We start from the raw sequence: 16725 nt of genomic DNA, 5'->3' as shown, positions 1-16725 counted from the left end.
GAAGACAAGCGTATGACTCACCAGTAGAACCTGTTCACATGCTCATGAACCAGCTGCCATTTTCGCCCAAAGTCCAGGGAGGCGTACAACTGTGAAGAAGAACATAAAACAAGAGAAACAAAAGAGAGATAGAGAACATATCAGTCTACTTATCACAAGACAGGAAGTAAAGTGACAGTGGACTTGAGTCATGGCAGGATACTGCAAGGGAAGAGCATACCCGGGGGCAATAAAGCGTGACACTCTAGATAGGCAGACATACTGTACTATAGCTTTAAACCGCCATCATCATTATAATTCAGACCATTCATGTTAACATATAGGCTCCCAAATTACATAAATGCCCTATCCTGTTTCCGGTAACACTTTACTTGACACCCAGCGTCATAACACGTCATAATATCTCATAACAGCTGACATAACTGTTATAATAGGGTCATAACACTGTCATGACCCACATATTTAGACCTGTTGTGACATATATTGGAATATTCTATAGCTGGTTATTACCCTGTTTCTTTTTCCAAATGTAAATTAGCACTAGGTATAGATAGAGCACTTCAAGTCCAATATGTTCGGTGAAAAATTGGTTTGACATTATTGTTTGCTTTTCCTGGAACAGCAAAACCTTTCGTCAATTCCAGGTGACCAAATGAAGTGGAGTGCTTATATATCAAATTATGCATCAAACAAATGGAAACCATAGGTTGGGAAAACATTTTATTCCAACCATTATATATCAGAGGAAGAATACAAATCCAGAATGCTTCTGTAAATTATGGATATACGTGTCCAAAAAGAAATATATTGCCCTGTTGACGATCAGGTGTAGTAGTGCCCATGGCCTAATTTCATTGGTCTAATTACATTTCCCACTTCCTGGGTGCATAATGACAGGGCACATTTTGTTCCATTACACTGATTGATGCTACTGGTGTTGCTTCCTGCTGGCTGTCTGTATTGTTATTTTAGTCCTACAGACAGTCGGTGGCCCCAGTCAAACTCCATGCTAATGTTCTACCTTTTATCAGAGCGGAAATCTGACATTCAATTTCGAGGCCAACAATTATCAAACACCAGATGCACCTTGCCATATTTTCTATATGCAAACATATTGTTATGCACACACAACTAAACTGTCATCATCATAATCATCCTGTTATTTATCACTGGCTTTCTACCAGATCTGATCCTATAGCTAAACCATCAGTAAATAAATAGCGGTCCCAAGCCATGTTCCTCCCCATAGGATCCTGCAGGTGGCAGGCAGGCGGAGCCATGTTCCTCCCAATAGCAGTCTGTGGTGTCAGGCAGGCTGAGCCATGTTCCTCCCAATAGCAGTCTGTGGTGTCAGGCAGGCTGAGCCATGTTCCTCCCTATAGGAGTCTATGGTGTCAGGCAGGCTGAGCCATGTTCCTCCCAATAGGAGTCTGTGGTGGCAGGCAGGCTGAGCCAGGCAGCAGGTAAGCAGGCCGGGCTAGTCTCTCATCACTCTGGACACTGACATATGATGCCACTGGGTGAGCTGAAACTGCACTCATTCATCAGGCCAATGACATTTCAAATTCTAAAGCTCAGAGCTGTCACAAAGTGAGCTTCATAGTTTCCGACTTGCGTCGATAAATCAAAACACCCGCCAGATCCAGAGCCACTGATGAGGCCTGCCCGGCGACAGCCAAGAGACTGAAAGAGCAAGAGCTGACAGGGTAACTTGTCTAAATGGTGGTTGTAGGATTGAGGATAACAGTTGATCTAGTCACGTTGATGGTGGATTTCAATAGAAATCTATATATGGCGGTATGTACGTTATTGTGTGTTGAGGCTTGTTTAGCTGTGTACTTTAGAATGCAAAACGCTGACACCGACTGCATAATTTTAAAAGTAGAACATGTGGTTTACCAGGAAAGAGAGATGGAAAAAGAGAGTCATGATTGTGGTGCCTGAGCTAGGTAGGTAAACAATGTAGGCATTTGAGAACATGTGAAGCGGACTAACGAAAACGTCTGCTTATGTACAAGAACAAAAACATCACGGAGCATGAGGGCACGGAGGGCGTCGCACAGCATGTGTTGTGTCTTCATCTAAAGACTAATTTATTCTAATGTGGATTCAGGGAAAATGCAGAACATTATGTACAAACATTATCGCTTACGCATATGGTGCGTTGCAGCCCCAAAGAGCGGGCATCCCACAGTCTGAATTACAGTCAAGGCTCCATGATCTTACATAGGCCTCTTTTTCCAGACAACAACAGCTTTTGTATTGTCTGCAGTCAGCCAGTCAGAACGTTTACAGCTATGCCTTGGTCTTTAAGGGAGGGAATAAATGGGCTTTATTTTAACATTGGCCATATGACTGATATCAATTAGATGGGAATGTCTCCACAAGGCAAAGTTCATCACCTCCTAGCACACAGTGTCTGACAGTGTCTTGGCCAGTCTGACAGTGTCTTGACAAGTCTGACAGTGTCTTGACAAGTCTGACAGTGTCTTGACCAGTCTGACAGTGTCTTGGCCAGTCTGACAGTGTATTGGCCAGGCTGACAGAGTCTTGGCCAGTCTGACAGTGTCTTGGCCAGTCTGACAGTCTCTTGGCCAGTCTGACAGTGTGTTGGCCAGTCCGACAGTCTCTTGGCCAGTCTGACAGTGTCTTGGCCAGTCTGACAGTGAACCTGTATAGAAGCTGTACTGTACAGTATGTGGTCAATCTAGACAGACATCCCTTCAACATGGTCTCTTTTAATAGCTGTACATACAGTGCATTCAGAAAGTATTCAGACCCCTTCACTTTTTCTACATTTTGTTACGTTACAGCCTTATTCTAAAATTGATTAAATTGTTTGTTTTCCTCATCATTCTACACACAATACCCCATAATGACCAAGAAAAAACAGGTTTTAAAAAAACGGAAATACAACATTTACATAGGTATTTAGGCCCTTTACTCAGTACTTTGTTGAATAACCTTTTGCAGCGATTACAGCCTCGAGTCTTATTGCGTATGTCACTACAAGCTTGGCACACCTGTATTTGGGGAGTTTCTCCCATTCTTCTCTGCAAATCTTCTCAAGCTCTGTCAGGTTGGATGGGGAGCGTCGCTTCATAGATATTTTCAGGTCTCTCCAGACATGTTCGATCGGGTTCAAGTCCGGGCTCTGGCGGGGCCATTCAAGGACATTCAGAGACTAGTCCCGAAGACACTCCTGCGTTTTCTTGGCTGTGTGCTTAGGGTCATTGTCCTGTGGGAAGGTGAACCTTCGACCCAGTTTGAGGTCCTGAGCGATCTGGAGGAGGTTTTCATCAAGGATCTCTCTGTACTTTTCTCTGTTCATCTTTCCCTTGATCCTGACTAGTCTCCCAGTCCCTGCCGCTGAAAAACATCCCCACAGCATGATGCTGCCACCACCATGCTTCACCGCAAGGATGGTGCCAGATTTCATCCAGACATGACGCCTGGCATTCAGGGCAAAGAGTTCAATGTTGGTTTAATCAGATCAGAGAATCTCGTTTCTAATGGTCTGAGAGTCCTTTAGGTGCCTTTTGGCATACTCCAAGCGGGTTGTCATGCTTATTTTACTGAGAAGTGGTTTCCGTCTGGCCACTCTACCATAAAGGCATGATTGATGGAGTGCTGCAGAGATTGTTTTCCTTCTGGTAGGGTCTCCCATCTCCACAGAGGAACTCTGGGGCTCTGTCAGAGTGACCATCGGGTTCTTGGTCACCTCCCTGACCAAGGCCCTTCTCCCCCGATTGCTCAGTTTGTCAGTTTGGTCGGGCGGCCAGCTCTAGGAAGGGTCTTGGTGGTTCCAAACTTCTTCCATTTAAGAATGATGGAGGCCACTGGGTTCTTTGGGACCTTCAACGCTGCAGAAATTTTTTGGTACCCTTCCCAGATCTGTGCCTCGATACAATCCTGTCTCTGAGCTCTACGGACAATTCCTTTGACCTCATGGCTTGGTTTTTGCTCTGACATGCACTGTCAACTGTGGGACTGTCACGCCCTGGCTCTGGGGACGCTTGTATGTTGAGCCAGGGTGTGAGTGTTCTTTATGTTGTTCTAGTTTTGTGTTTCTAGGGTATAGTTCTTGTATTGTGTTTCTATGTTGGCCAGAGTGGTTCTCAATCAGAGGCAACGAGTGTCAGCTGTTGCTGGTTGTCTCTGATTGGGAACCATATTTAAACAGTCTGTTTTTCCACAGTGTTTGTGGGATCTTGTTCCGTGTTGGTTTGTGTTAGACCGAGGACGTCACGTTATCGTTTGTTGTTTTGTTTATCGTGGGTACATTTAATAAAGTTAAGTATGTTTGCATTCCACGCTGCGCCTTGGTCCTCCTCCTTCGACGATCGTGACAGAAGATCCCACCAAAACTGGACCAAGCAGCGTGTCCAGGAGCCATCGCCAGGGGAATCGCTAGCGGAGCTCCGTGGCAACCTCGACTGGGTCAAGCCTAGTGAAGAGCAGAGAGGGTGGATGGGGAGGAGAGACACCCAGAAATTTTTTAGGGGGGGGCTCACGCCGTGGACGACGGGGCAGCAGGAGGCCGCGATAGAGCGGTCCAGCGGGTTGGCAGAGGAGGCCGCCAGGTTAAGGGGGCCACTGGTCACAAAGGGGAAGGAAAGTGTAGAGGCACGGCGAGAGGTACTGGGGTGTGTTACCAGTCCGGTCCGGCACGTTCCTGATCCTCGCGTAGGGCCAGTGGCGTGTGTTCCCAGTACGGTCCGGCCTGTTCCTGTCCCTTGCACCGAGCCTGTGGTGCGCGTCGCCAGCCCAGTCCGGCCTGTTCCTGCTCCCCGCACCAAGCCTATGGTGTGCGTCGCCAGCCCGGCCCGGCCTGTTCCTGCTCCCCGCACCAAGCCTATGGTGCGCGTCGCCAGCCCGGTCCGGCCTGTTCCTGCTCCCCGCACCAAGCCTATGGTGCGCGTCGCCAGCCCGGTCAGGCCTGTTCCTGCTCCCCGCACCAAGCCTATGGTGCGCGTCGCCAGCCCGGCCCGGCCTGTTCCTGCTCCCCGCACCAAGTCAGTGGTGCGCGTCGCCAGCCCGGCCCGGTCCATTCCTGCTCTCCGCACCAAGTCAGTGGTGCGTTTCGTCAGCCCGGTCCGGCCTGTTCCTGCTCCCCACACCAAGCCAGTGGTGTGCGTCGTCAGTCCGGCACAGCCCGTGCCTGTTCCACCGGTGCCTGGTCCGGTACCGGTCAGCTGCTCCACGCCGGAGCTAGAGCAATCCGCTCCACCAGTGTTCAGTCCAGCTCCGGCCAGCAGGGCCAGACCGGACCAGGGGTACTGTGGGGGGTTAGAGAGGGAGTGGGGATCATGCCCAGAGCCGGATCCGCCGCCAAGGCGGAGTGCCCACCCGGTCCCTCCCCTGTGGTGTTCTGTTGGCGCGGTCGGAGTCCGCGCCTTTGGGGGGGGGGGTACTGTCACGCCCTGGCTCTGGGGACGCTTGTATGTTGAGCCAGGGTGTGAGTGTTCTTTATGTTGTTCTAGTTTTGTGTTTCTAGGGTATAGTTCTTGTATTGTGTTTCTATGTTGGCCAGAGTGGTTCTCAATCAGAGGCAACGAGTGTCAGCTGTTGCTGGTTGTCTCTGATTGGGAACCATATTTAAACAGTCTGTTTTTCCACAGTGTTTGTGGGATCTTGTTCCGTGTTGGTTTGTGTTAGACCGAGGACGTCACGTTATCGTTTGTTGTTTTGTTTATCGTGGGTACATTTAATAAAGTTAAGTATGTTTGCATTCCACGCTGCGCCTTGGTCCTCCTCCTTCGACGATCGTGACAGGGACCTTATATAGACAGGAGTGTGCCTTTCCAAATCATGTCCAATCAATTGAATTTATCACAGGTGGACTCCAATCAAGTTCTAAAAACATCTCAAGGATGATCAAAGGAAACAGGATGCACCTAAGCTCAATTTCAAGTCTCATAGCAAAGGGTCTGAATTACAGTGCCTTGCAAAAGTATTCATCCCCCTTGGCATTTTTCCTATTTTGTTGCATTACAACTTGTAATTTAAATCGATTTGTATTTGGATTTCATGTAATGGATATACACAAAATAGTCCAAATTGGTGAAGTGAAATGAAAAAAATAACTTGTTTCAAAAAATTCAAAACAATAAATAGCGGAAAAGTGGTGCATGCATATGTATTCACACCCTTTGCTATGAAGCCCCTAAATAAGATCTGGTGCAACCAATTACCTTCAGAAGTCACATCATTAGTTAAATAAAGTCCACCTGTGTGCAATCTAAGTGTCTGTCACATGATCTCAGTATATATACACCTGTTCTGAAAGGCCCCAGAGTCTGCAACACCACTAAGCAAGGGGCACCACCAAGCAAGCGGCACCATGAAGACCAAGGAGCTCTCCAAACAGGTCAGGGACAAAGTTGTGGAGAAGTACATATCAGGGTTGGGTTATAAAAAACATCTGAAACTTTGAACATCCCACGGAGCACCATTAAATCCATTATTAAAAATTACAAAAATATGACAGCACAACAAACCTGCCAAGAGAGGGCCGCCCACCAAAACTCACGGACCAGGCAAGGAGGGCATTAATCAGAGAGGCAACAAAGAGACAAAAGATAACCCTGAAGGAGCTGCAAAGCTCCACAGCGGAGATTGGAGTATCTGTCCATAGGACCACTTTAAGCCATACACTCCACAGAGCTGGGCTTTACAGAAGAGTGGCCAGAAAAAAGCCATTGCTTAAAGAAAAAAATAAGCACACACAATTGGTGTTTGCCAAAAGGCATGTGGGAGACTCCCCAAACATATGGAAGAAGGTACTCTGGTCAGATGAGACAAAAATGTAGCTTTTTGGCAATCAAGGAAAACACTATGTCGGGCGCAAACCCAACACCTCTCATCACCCCGAGAACACCATCCCCACAGTGAAGCATGGTGGTGGCAGCATCATGCTGTGGGGATGTTTTTCTTTCGTCAGGGACTGCAGGGACTACAGGGAAATTCTTGAGGGAAACCTGTTTCAGTCTTCCAGAGATTTGAGACTGGGACGGAGGTTCACCTTCCAGCAGCACAATGACCCTAAGCATACTGCTAAAGCAACACTCGAGTGGTTTTAGGGAAAACATTTAAAGGTCTTGGAATGACCTAGTCAAAGCTCAGACCTCAATCCAATTGAGAATCTGTGGTATGACTTAACAATTGCTGTACACCAGCGGAACCCATCCAACTTGAAGGAGCTGGAGCAGTTTTGCCTTGAAGAATGGGCAAAAATCCCAGTGGATAGATGTGCCAAGCTTATAGAGACATACCCCAAGAGACTTGCAGCTGTAATTGCTGCAAAAGGTGGGGGGGGGGGGGGGGGGGTGAATAGTTATGCAAGCTCAAGTTTTCTTTTTTCTTGTCTTATTTCTTGTTTGTTTCACAATAACAAATATTTTGCATCTTCAAAGTGGTAGGCATGTTGTGTAACTCAAATTATACAAACCCCCCCAAAATCAATTTTAATTCCAGGTTGTAAGGCAACAAAATAGGAAAAATGCCAAGGGGGGTGAATACTTTGGCAAGCCACTGTATTCTTTTTTTTTTTTTTTTTATACATTTGCAAAAATTTCTAAAAAAATGTTTTTGCTTTGTTATTATGGGGTATTGCGTGTAGATTAATGAGGGGAAAAAAGAGTTAATCAATTTCAGATTAAGGCTGTTACAGTGGGGGAAAAAATGTATTTAGTCAGCCACCAATTGTGCAAGTTCTCCCACTTAAAAAGATGAGAGAGGCCTGTAATTTTCATCATAGGTACACGTCAACTATGACAGACAAATTGAGAATTTTTTTCTCCAGAAAATCACATTGTAGGATTTTTTATGAATTTATTTGCAAATTATGGTGGAAAATAAGTATTTGGTCACCTACAAACAAGCAAGATTTCTGGCTCTCACAGACCTGTAACTTCTTCTTTAAGAGGCTCCTCTGTCCTCCACTCGTTACCTGTATTAATGGCACCTGTTTGAACTTGTTATCAGTATAAAAGACACCTGTCCACAACCTCAAACAGTCACACTCCAAACTCCACTATGGCCAAGACCAAAGAGCTGTCAAAGGACACCAGAAACAAAATTGTAGACCTGCACCAGGCTGGGAAGACTGAATCTGCAATAGGTAAGCAGCTTGGTTTGAAGAAATCAACTGTGGGAGCAATTGTTAGGAATTGGAAGACACTGATAATCTCCCTCGATCTGGGGCTCCACGCAAGATCTCACCCTGTGGGGTCAAAATGATCACAAGAACGGTGAGCAAAAATCCCAGAACCACACGGGGGGACCTAATGAATGACCTGCAGAGAGCTGGGACCAAAGTAACAAAGCCTACCATCAGTAACACACTACGCCGCCAGGGACTCAAATCCTGCAGTGCCAGACGTGTCCCCCTGCTTAAGCCAGTACATGTCCAGGCCCGTCTGAAGTTTGCTAGAGTGCATTTGGATGATCCAGAAGAGGATTGGGAGAATGTCATATGGTCAGATGAAACCAAAATAGAACTTTTTGGTAAAAACTCAACTCGTCGTGTTTGGAGGACAAAGAATGCTGAGTTGCATCCAAAGAACACCATACCTACTGTGAAGCATGGGGGTGGAAACATCATGCTTTGGGGCTGTTTTTCTGCAAAGGGACCAGGACGACTGATCCGTGTAAAGGAAAGAATGAATGGGGCCATGTATCGTGAGATTTTGAGTGAAAACCTCCTTCCATCAGCAAGGGCATTGAAGATGAAACGTGGCTGGGTCTTTCAGCATGACAATGATCCCAAACACACCGCCCGGGCAACGAAGGAGATGCTTCGTAAGAAGCATTTCAAGGTCCTGGAGTGGCCTAGCCAGTCTCCAGATCTCAACCCCATAGAAAATCTTTGGAGGGAGTTGAAAGTCTGTGTTGCCCAGCGACAGCCCCAAAACATCACTGCTCTAGAGGAGATCTGCATGGAGGAATGGGCCAAAATACCAGCAACAGTGTGTGAAAACCTTGTGAAGACTTACAGAAAACGTTTGACCTGTGTCATTGCCAACAAAGGGTATATAACAAAGTATTGAGAAACTCCAAAATATTACCTATTTTCCACCATAATTTGCAAATAAATTAATTAAAAATCCTACAATGTGATTTTCTGGATTTTTTTTTCTCATTTTGTCTGTCATAGTTGACGTGTACTTATGATGAAAATTACAGGCCTCTCTCATCTATTTAAGTGGGAGAACTTGCACAATTGGTGGCTGACTAAATACTTTTTTTCCCCACTGTACGTAACAAAATGTGGAAAAGTGAAGGGGTCTGAATACTTTCCGAATGCACTGTAGATACAGTTCATGATATCACCAACACATGCTTTTGAACACTGTACTATCACTTCCTATTAATTATGGTAGTGGATATAAGGTGATGACTAAGATCATGATTGACATAGAGGAAACAGGGTGGCATCATTTGACAACAGTCTGGGTGTTTAGGATGTTTAGCCTACTGTGAGCTCCTTATGAGTGTGCTACAGGGTCTGCCGAACGCATTACCGGGGACAAACTACCCGCCCTCCAGGACACCTACAGCACCCGATGTCACAGGAAGGCCAAAAAGATAATCAAGGACATCAACCACCCGAGCCACTGCCTGTTCACCCCACTATCATCCAGAAGGCGAGGTCAGTACAGGTGCATCAAAGCTGGGACCGAGAGAATGAAAAACAGCTTCTATCTCAAGGCCATCAGACTGTTAAATAGCCATCACTAGCTGCTGCCCATTGAAATCACTGGCCACTTCAAGAAATGGAACACTAGTCACTTTAATAATGTTTACATATCTTGCACTACTCATCTCATATGTATATACTGTATATACTGTATTCTATAATATTCTACTGTATCTTAGTCCATGCCGCTCTGTCATTGCTTGTCCATATATGTATATATTCTTAAATTCCATTCCTTACCTAGATTTGTGTGTATGTTGTGAATTTACTTGTTAGATATTACTGCACTGTCGGAGCTAGAAGCACAAGCATTTCGCTACACCCGCAATAACATCTGCTAAACATGTGTATGTGACAAATAACATTTGATTTGATTTGATTTGATTTAAGTTGTTTCTGGGTTTCATTCAGAGTTATTCAACTTTAATATTTTTTTCACTAATGTTGTTACCCTGTGGTTAAAGATATGTAGGAAAAACAAGACTGCAGTCACAGAAAGGTTATCTGAGGTTCTTATTATCCTACTTCCTTCTTTCATCTGAACCCTGGAAGCTAGATATCACAACTGACCTCTCTTTCGCCACCAAAACATCCTCATTCATTAAAAGTCCAATGCAGCCATTTTTTCTCAATGTCACCAGGAAGGAACTCCATCCCACCACAACATGCTGAAATTTCAGGCGGTCTATTGAAACAGCTCCTACATTAAAAGGGCATTATCATAATTTTCACAATTTCACAGTATTATTCCAACCTCATAATGTGGAAATACTGTAGATATAAAACACAGGAAATATGTTTTTGACTGCATTGGGCCTTTAACACCCTAACAGCACCATAAGACATAAAGGCAGAATCTCCTCCCAACTGTAATAGGACTTGTGGAGTTATGGAAATGCTAATGGCGTATAATAGCCACTGTGTTCCAGAACAATTACTATAAGTCACTTTTACACCACCTAATTAAGCCTCCTATGAATTCCTTAAGCATGTATGTACAGTACCCTAAATCAAACGTCACCGGTTGACAGTGACTTTTCTGGAATTTATGGAGCCAGGAGTATGTGAAATTGTATGCAAATGAACCATCTGGATTGTTTGAACTGCCTGGGTGTTGGGGAATAAGAGGTCTCTGCTCCAGAGCACAATCTACTGTATCACTTGTCACCCCTTGTATGTTCTATAGAAATAAGACTGATTTGAGTCCCAAATGGCACACTATTCCCTTTATAGTGCACTACTGTTGACCAGAGCCCCATAGGGAATAGGGTGCCATTTGGGATATATACTATGTCCATATACAGTAGAGCTGATACTCTGTAATGAACTCCAGAGGTTGATGTAGTTAATTTGACAGTTATGTTTGAAATTGATGAACAAATACTGGAAATGGAATTGGACCTGCTGATACTGTATGGATTTCCATCACATTTGCTAGCTGCCATACTGTCACTGCAGTAAGAATATTGTGGTAGGCTGATGAGTCAAAATCTGTTGCATTAGGTTTCAATCCAGTCTTATAGACTTATAGACCTGTAATACATATTACAGCACAGCATTACATCCTCACTCAACTATAAATCTAGAAGGTAATAATCTTCAGTTTGATGACACATATAACAATGAAACACGCTGCAATGGAAACAGCATTTATTCTCTTATACCATATCGTATCGCAAAACATGTAAGCAGAAAATCTCATGTTGCTAGTAGTATATACTTGCCAAATAATACAATTATCTCATGAGATTAACTTCACACTCTAATGGAGCCCACTTTACTATAAACCAAAACCAATTCCCTCTCGCATTGCAGTGACATACTACCCACCACCATCCCTCAATGGATCTTAATGGGGCACACATCTGCACTACCACAGTTAAATAACAAATGATAGCAGCCGTTCAAACGACGCTGCAACTGCTTTGCATTCACAATGTCACCAAATGTGTAATCTCTGGTGGGGAGGAATGATGGCTGTTGAGCTCAGTCATCTATTCTGCTCGGTTGGAATCGCTCTGCAAACTTGTCAACGACAACCTCTGCCTAGAAACACATCCACCTTTTATAGGTGTAGTTTAGTGGTGTGTAAAGAGATTTTTAAAAGGTTCATGTTATGTTTGAATAATATGTGTGGATGTGTAAGTAAGTATATTGCTTTTGCATGTCTAGACTGTGAAAAAACATGTGGTGATTCACAATGCAAATGAATAATACCCAACTAAGTACTTATGCTTGGTATGTCTGCATTGTTATCCAATTAGGCATAATTGCTCTGTGAAGTGCTATGAGGTAAACGCAGAGAAAATGACACTATTAGTCCACCGCTAAAGGCAATATGGGTGCTTATTAGTCCATTGCTAACCTCTTAAGGACCCTTTTTTTCAATTTTAGCCTAATATGACATACCCAAATCTAACTGCCTGTAGCTTAGGACCTGAAGCAAGGATATGCATATTCTTGATACCATTTGAAAGGAAACACTTTGAAGTTTTTTGAAATGTGAAATTAATATAGGAGAATATAACACATTAGATCTGGTAAAAGTCAAACTGTAGAACCCAGTTCCTACATTTGAATATAAAAATGGATTTTTATCAAACAAAACTATGCTACATTTTATCTCTGGGACCCTCAGGATGACAAATCAGAGCAAGATTACTGAATGTACAGTTGAAGTTGGAAGTTTACATACACCTTAGCCAAATACATTTAAACTCAGTTTTTCAAAATTCCTGACATTTAATCCTAGCAAAAATTCCCTGTCTTAGGTCAGTTAGGATCACAACTTTATTTAAAGAATGTGAAATGTCAGAATAATAGCAGAGATTGATTTATTTCAGCTTTTATTTCTTTCATCACATTCCCAGTGGGTCAGAAGTTTACATACACTGAATTAGTATTTGGTAGCATTGCCTTTAAATTGTTTAACTTGGGTCAAACGTTTCGGGTAGCCTTCCACAAGCTTCCCACAATAAGTTGCAATTCCTCCTGACAGAGCTGGTGTAACTGAGTCAGGTTTGTAGGCCTCCTTGCTCGCACCCGCTTTTTCAGTTCTGCCCACAAATGTTCTATAGGATTGAGGTCAGGCTTTGTGATGGCCACTCCAATACCTTGACTTTGTTGTCCTTAAGCCATTTTGCCACAACTTTGGAAGACGACCTGTTGCAGCTTCAGCTGACAAGTGGACTGAGCACTAAAGATACCTGTCATCTGGATGGACATTGAGCTGAGAAATGCACCACAGTGGAGGAGGAGGAGAAACAGCCATTTCTTCTCTGGCTCAGCAACACCTTGCAGGGTCGCATCCAGAGCTAAGGTGGGTGGGGGAGGCCATTTTTGATTTAGATGAGCACATACTGGACATTTTGTGTGTGTTTCTTTTGTAGTTTTAAAATGTTTTAAAACATTTCTAGATCAGCTTTAATATTGCAGATAGGTTGTAACTTCCATCAATGTAATTGTCTGCATCACTTCCAATCGCCCATATGTTTTTTTCTTTTCTCGCATACTGTTAGTAAATGATGGACAGGAGTGTGTTTTATTGTGTAGGAACAATTTGGGGGTTTGACTCCACAGCATCTTGCTGGTTGCATCATGAAAAAGTGGGGCTATGCACTGCAGTGGTGGTGACTGGGGAGGCCATTTTGGCTCAAGATCAACATCACCTTCTAGTTTATGAGGAGTAGTGAAACTGCTGACGTAAGGAAGCCATTTTGTCATACAGTGGGTTCCACTGCAGAGTCTGCACCACATAATATAATACAACCACAGTTGGATAGTAAACTTTTACTACCTGGCTACAGGTCTGGGAATGCACATAAGAGGCAGATGTTGCTTCTGCTAACACAACACAAGCTACTTAATCAGAAAATTGGTTTATTGCTCTCTCTCTCTGTGTTACAGTACATATATTTAAGGCTGGTCGATGTCAGAAACAGGATGTTTTAGAATGAAGAATCAGTATTGAGCAGCAGAAAGGTGTCAGCCACGGATTACAATGACAAGAGATGATCCTGTAAGCGAACGCATTCCGGGATTTATAAATTCACTGACTATTAGACAATGATTGTTTTAAACCAGCTTATCTGAAAAAGAGACTATTCCAATGACAAGAGCTGAAACCCATTCACAGAAAGGCAATATCCCACATATTACTATTATTACCACAGAATTGGAAATGGTAATGCATTTTTATAGAGTCAATTTAATGCAAATGAAGACAATAAAAACTCAAATCCTGAATAATTTATTTTTTCTACTTATTTTCTGGCTCTGCATACTTTATTGAGACGGATGTCCCCCGTTGCATTTGGGCTAACGTTTAGCAGTGATACGATTATATTTGGAAAATAATTAACAGCATACATTTGTGTTATTAGAGTCAAGAAATGTTTGCATATAGAAGGACTGGAGGGACTGTGTGGCTCGCTCAACGAGGCTGTTTCCTATCATTTCCTGATTTGTTTTTTGGTAGCTGCCCCCCTGGGAGAGGGGATTGGAGAAAAACGATCCATTCAGCTGGCAAGCTAAGAGCCAATAGCGAACATTCGTCACATATATGTGGCCTGTCTGTTTTGAAAAGCAAAAACAATGGCAATCGACAAATGTTGGAGAAACCTAATTGACAAGGTTCATGAGGTAGAAAGTGGCAAGAGAACGACTAAATATGTTATTTTGATGATATAACACCTTAGTGATTAGCAACATTTTACCTCTCCCTGAGCCTACTCCGTTCACAAAACCTATTTCTGCCACAAAAGTTATGTGCCCATTTTCCTCAACAGTCAGAGTGTTATTTTCTCATTTGCCAGCCTGCCTCTCTCTCCAGACTGATAATACGTGCAAATCCTAAAACCCTGACAGACTGACGGCGGGTTTATCCAGATGTGGGCCGCTCCTGTTCAGTATGATCCCTGTGAAACCCGGAGAAGCCAAACTATCCTCCAGACATTTTCACATGGCCTTGAAGTGTACGGTTTGTTCTGGGCCGAACTCAACTCCTGTTCATGACATTATCTGAATAACAGAGAGAGGATGATAGGAGGAGGGGGGAAAGGGAGGATAGGGGTCCATCTATCAATCTACTCAGGATGAGAGACAAACGTAAAAGGTACATTTCGGGGTGTTCCCTCTTTCATTATTCAGCCCCCATGACTGTAATTTGCCCCCCATCCAAAATGCACCCTACTGCTTCTTAAAATCAGTTTTTCTATACTTCCAAGTCACCATGCTCTCTAAGTAAGTGCACCGTACAGTTGAACAACATGTCATATTCTGCTGGGTTTCAGAAGATATTTCCTTCCAACAATGACCTGCATCACACAGACTAGTCTACTACAGAGTAGGCTGTACTGTGACATATTGGCAACATTATCTACAATGTTTGTTTCCATACTCAATACAATACTAAACATAAGAGTACATGGAATATGCCATATTGAAAAGGTAATGTTGCCATATAGCATTTTGTATGGTAGACTACTAAACAATAGGTTTGTATTTAAAACTGGAATCCAAACTGCCACGTCTGTTTGCGATATTACAACAACAAAGAAGTTACTTCAAACAACGAACACTGTTTTTTTCTCTGACATCATTGCACGCGCGATAGAACAGCAGAGTAGTCCTGCGATTTCTTTTGACCATTTCTTTTTACCTCAATGCTGGATACTCCTCTCCTCGTTTCTTCAAAAAGACAAAAGCAATAACAAATGTGCTGGGGCCAACAGTGGCACTGTTTTACCTTATGTGGAGCTTTAAAATAATATTGGGACTATATCTTTGTATATATAGACATATTGCTTTATGTCTCCATGGTGGCACGATGACGATATTAAAACCCCTCCATGCATGTTATGAATGCACATGCAGTTGTTAATGTGACAACCATCTTGCCATGGAACTCCAATGGGACTTCCTAACACATAGGGAATGAACTAACAGCAACAGTATTATACCAGAACCCAAAATGGGCCCTGTCAACTTCAGTCACCCATTACCATTAGTCAACTGGTAGAGTAATTCAACTTACCTCATTACGCCAAAGATAACAAAATGGCACGAGGTCGTAATTAGTACAACAACAAAAAAATGCTAAAAAGCTTATGGAAATTAGATTGGATTTGAACAAGTGCCACTACTCCTCAGGACATATGGTATATTGTCTCTGAGAGAGGATAGGTGGAGACCGCATAATGATGAGACACTTAGTTTCACTGCTGTTCCCGATTTATAGGCTCCTGAGCAAGTTACGATCATTAAGGGAATATGTGGGGGAGTGGATGGGGGGTATGACTAGAGCTGGGGGGAGGCAGATGGGATATTACGTCAATGTTTTTTCTGGTGAACGCAGCACTTTTTAACTATACATCTTTGATCCTCCCTCCGCACTATTTGTGGATGGCTTTTTGTGCAATGAAGACGCCCTATAATTTCACACTCCAATTAGTACATTACTAATGTTGTCCTAAAGAGCCAATCTCGGAGCAACATTAAACAAACAGGTTCTAAGCCTCGAGGACATTGAAGGTTCCCCAAGTACAAATAAAACTGGCACTAAGTGCTATGAAAAAGTATTTGCCCCCTTTCTAATTTTCTCTACTTTTGCATATTTGTGATACTGAATGTTATCAGATCTTCAACCAAAACCTAATATTAGATAAAGGGAACATAAGTGGACAAATAACACAACATATTTATTTACATATTTATTTCATAAACAAAGGGACCTGGACGACTTGCCTTAATAGAAGGAACCATGAATTCTGCTCTGTATCAGAGAATTCTACAGCAGAATGTCAGACCATCCGTCTGTGAGCTGAAGCTGAAGCGCAGCTGGGTCATGCAGCAAGACAATGATCCAAAACACACAATCAAGTCTACATGAAAATTGCTAAAAAGCAACAAATTGAAAGTTTTGGAATGGCCTAGTCAAAGTCTAGACATAATCCCAATTGAGATGTTGTGGCAGGACTTGAAACGAGCAGTTCATGCTTGAAAACCCACACGTCACTGAGTTAAAG

General features: G+C 43.3%; 1 protein-coding gene across 1 annotated transcript in view; it reads right to left on the bottom strand.

The window, feature by feature from the left end:
• The window catches only part of LOC311113577 (VPS10 domain-containing receptor SorCS3-like), a gene marked incomplete at both ends in the record, with an annotated part of 211996 nt that overhangs the window by 77836 nt on the left and 117435 nt on the right, over positions 1-16725 (bottom strand). The window contains one exon of the mRNA XM_084156824.1: positions 22-89. Coding sequence (XP_084012950.1) covers positions 22-89 — 68 coding nt within the window. The remainder of the gene's footprint in view (positions 1-21; positions 90-16725) is intronic.

This window comes from Coregonus lavaretus (assembly GCF_964263955.1).
Source record: "Coregonus lavaretus genome assembly, chromosome: 40".
Lineage (NCBI taxonomy): Eukaryota > Metazoa > Chordata > Actinopteri > Salmoniformes > Salmonidae > Coregonus > Coregonus lavaretus.
The sequence above is the reverse complement of the archived record's forward strand: the minus strand, read 5'-3'. Positions and strand labels throughout refer to the sequence as shown.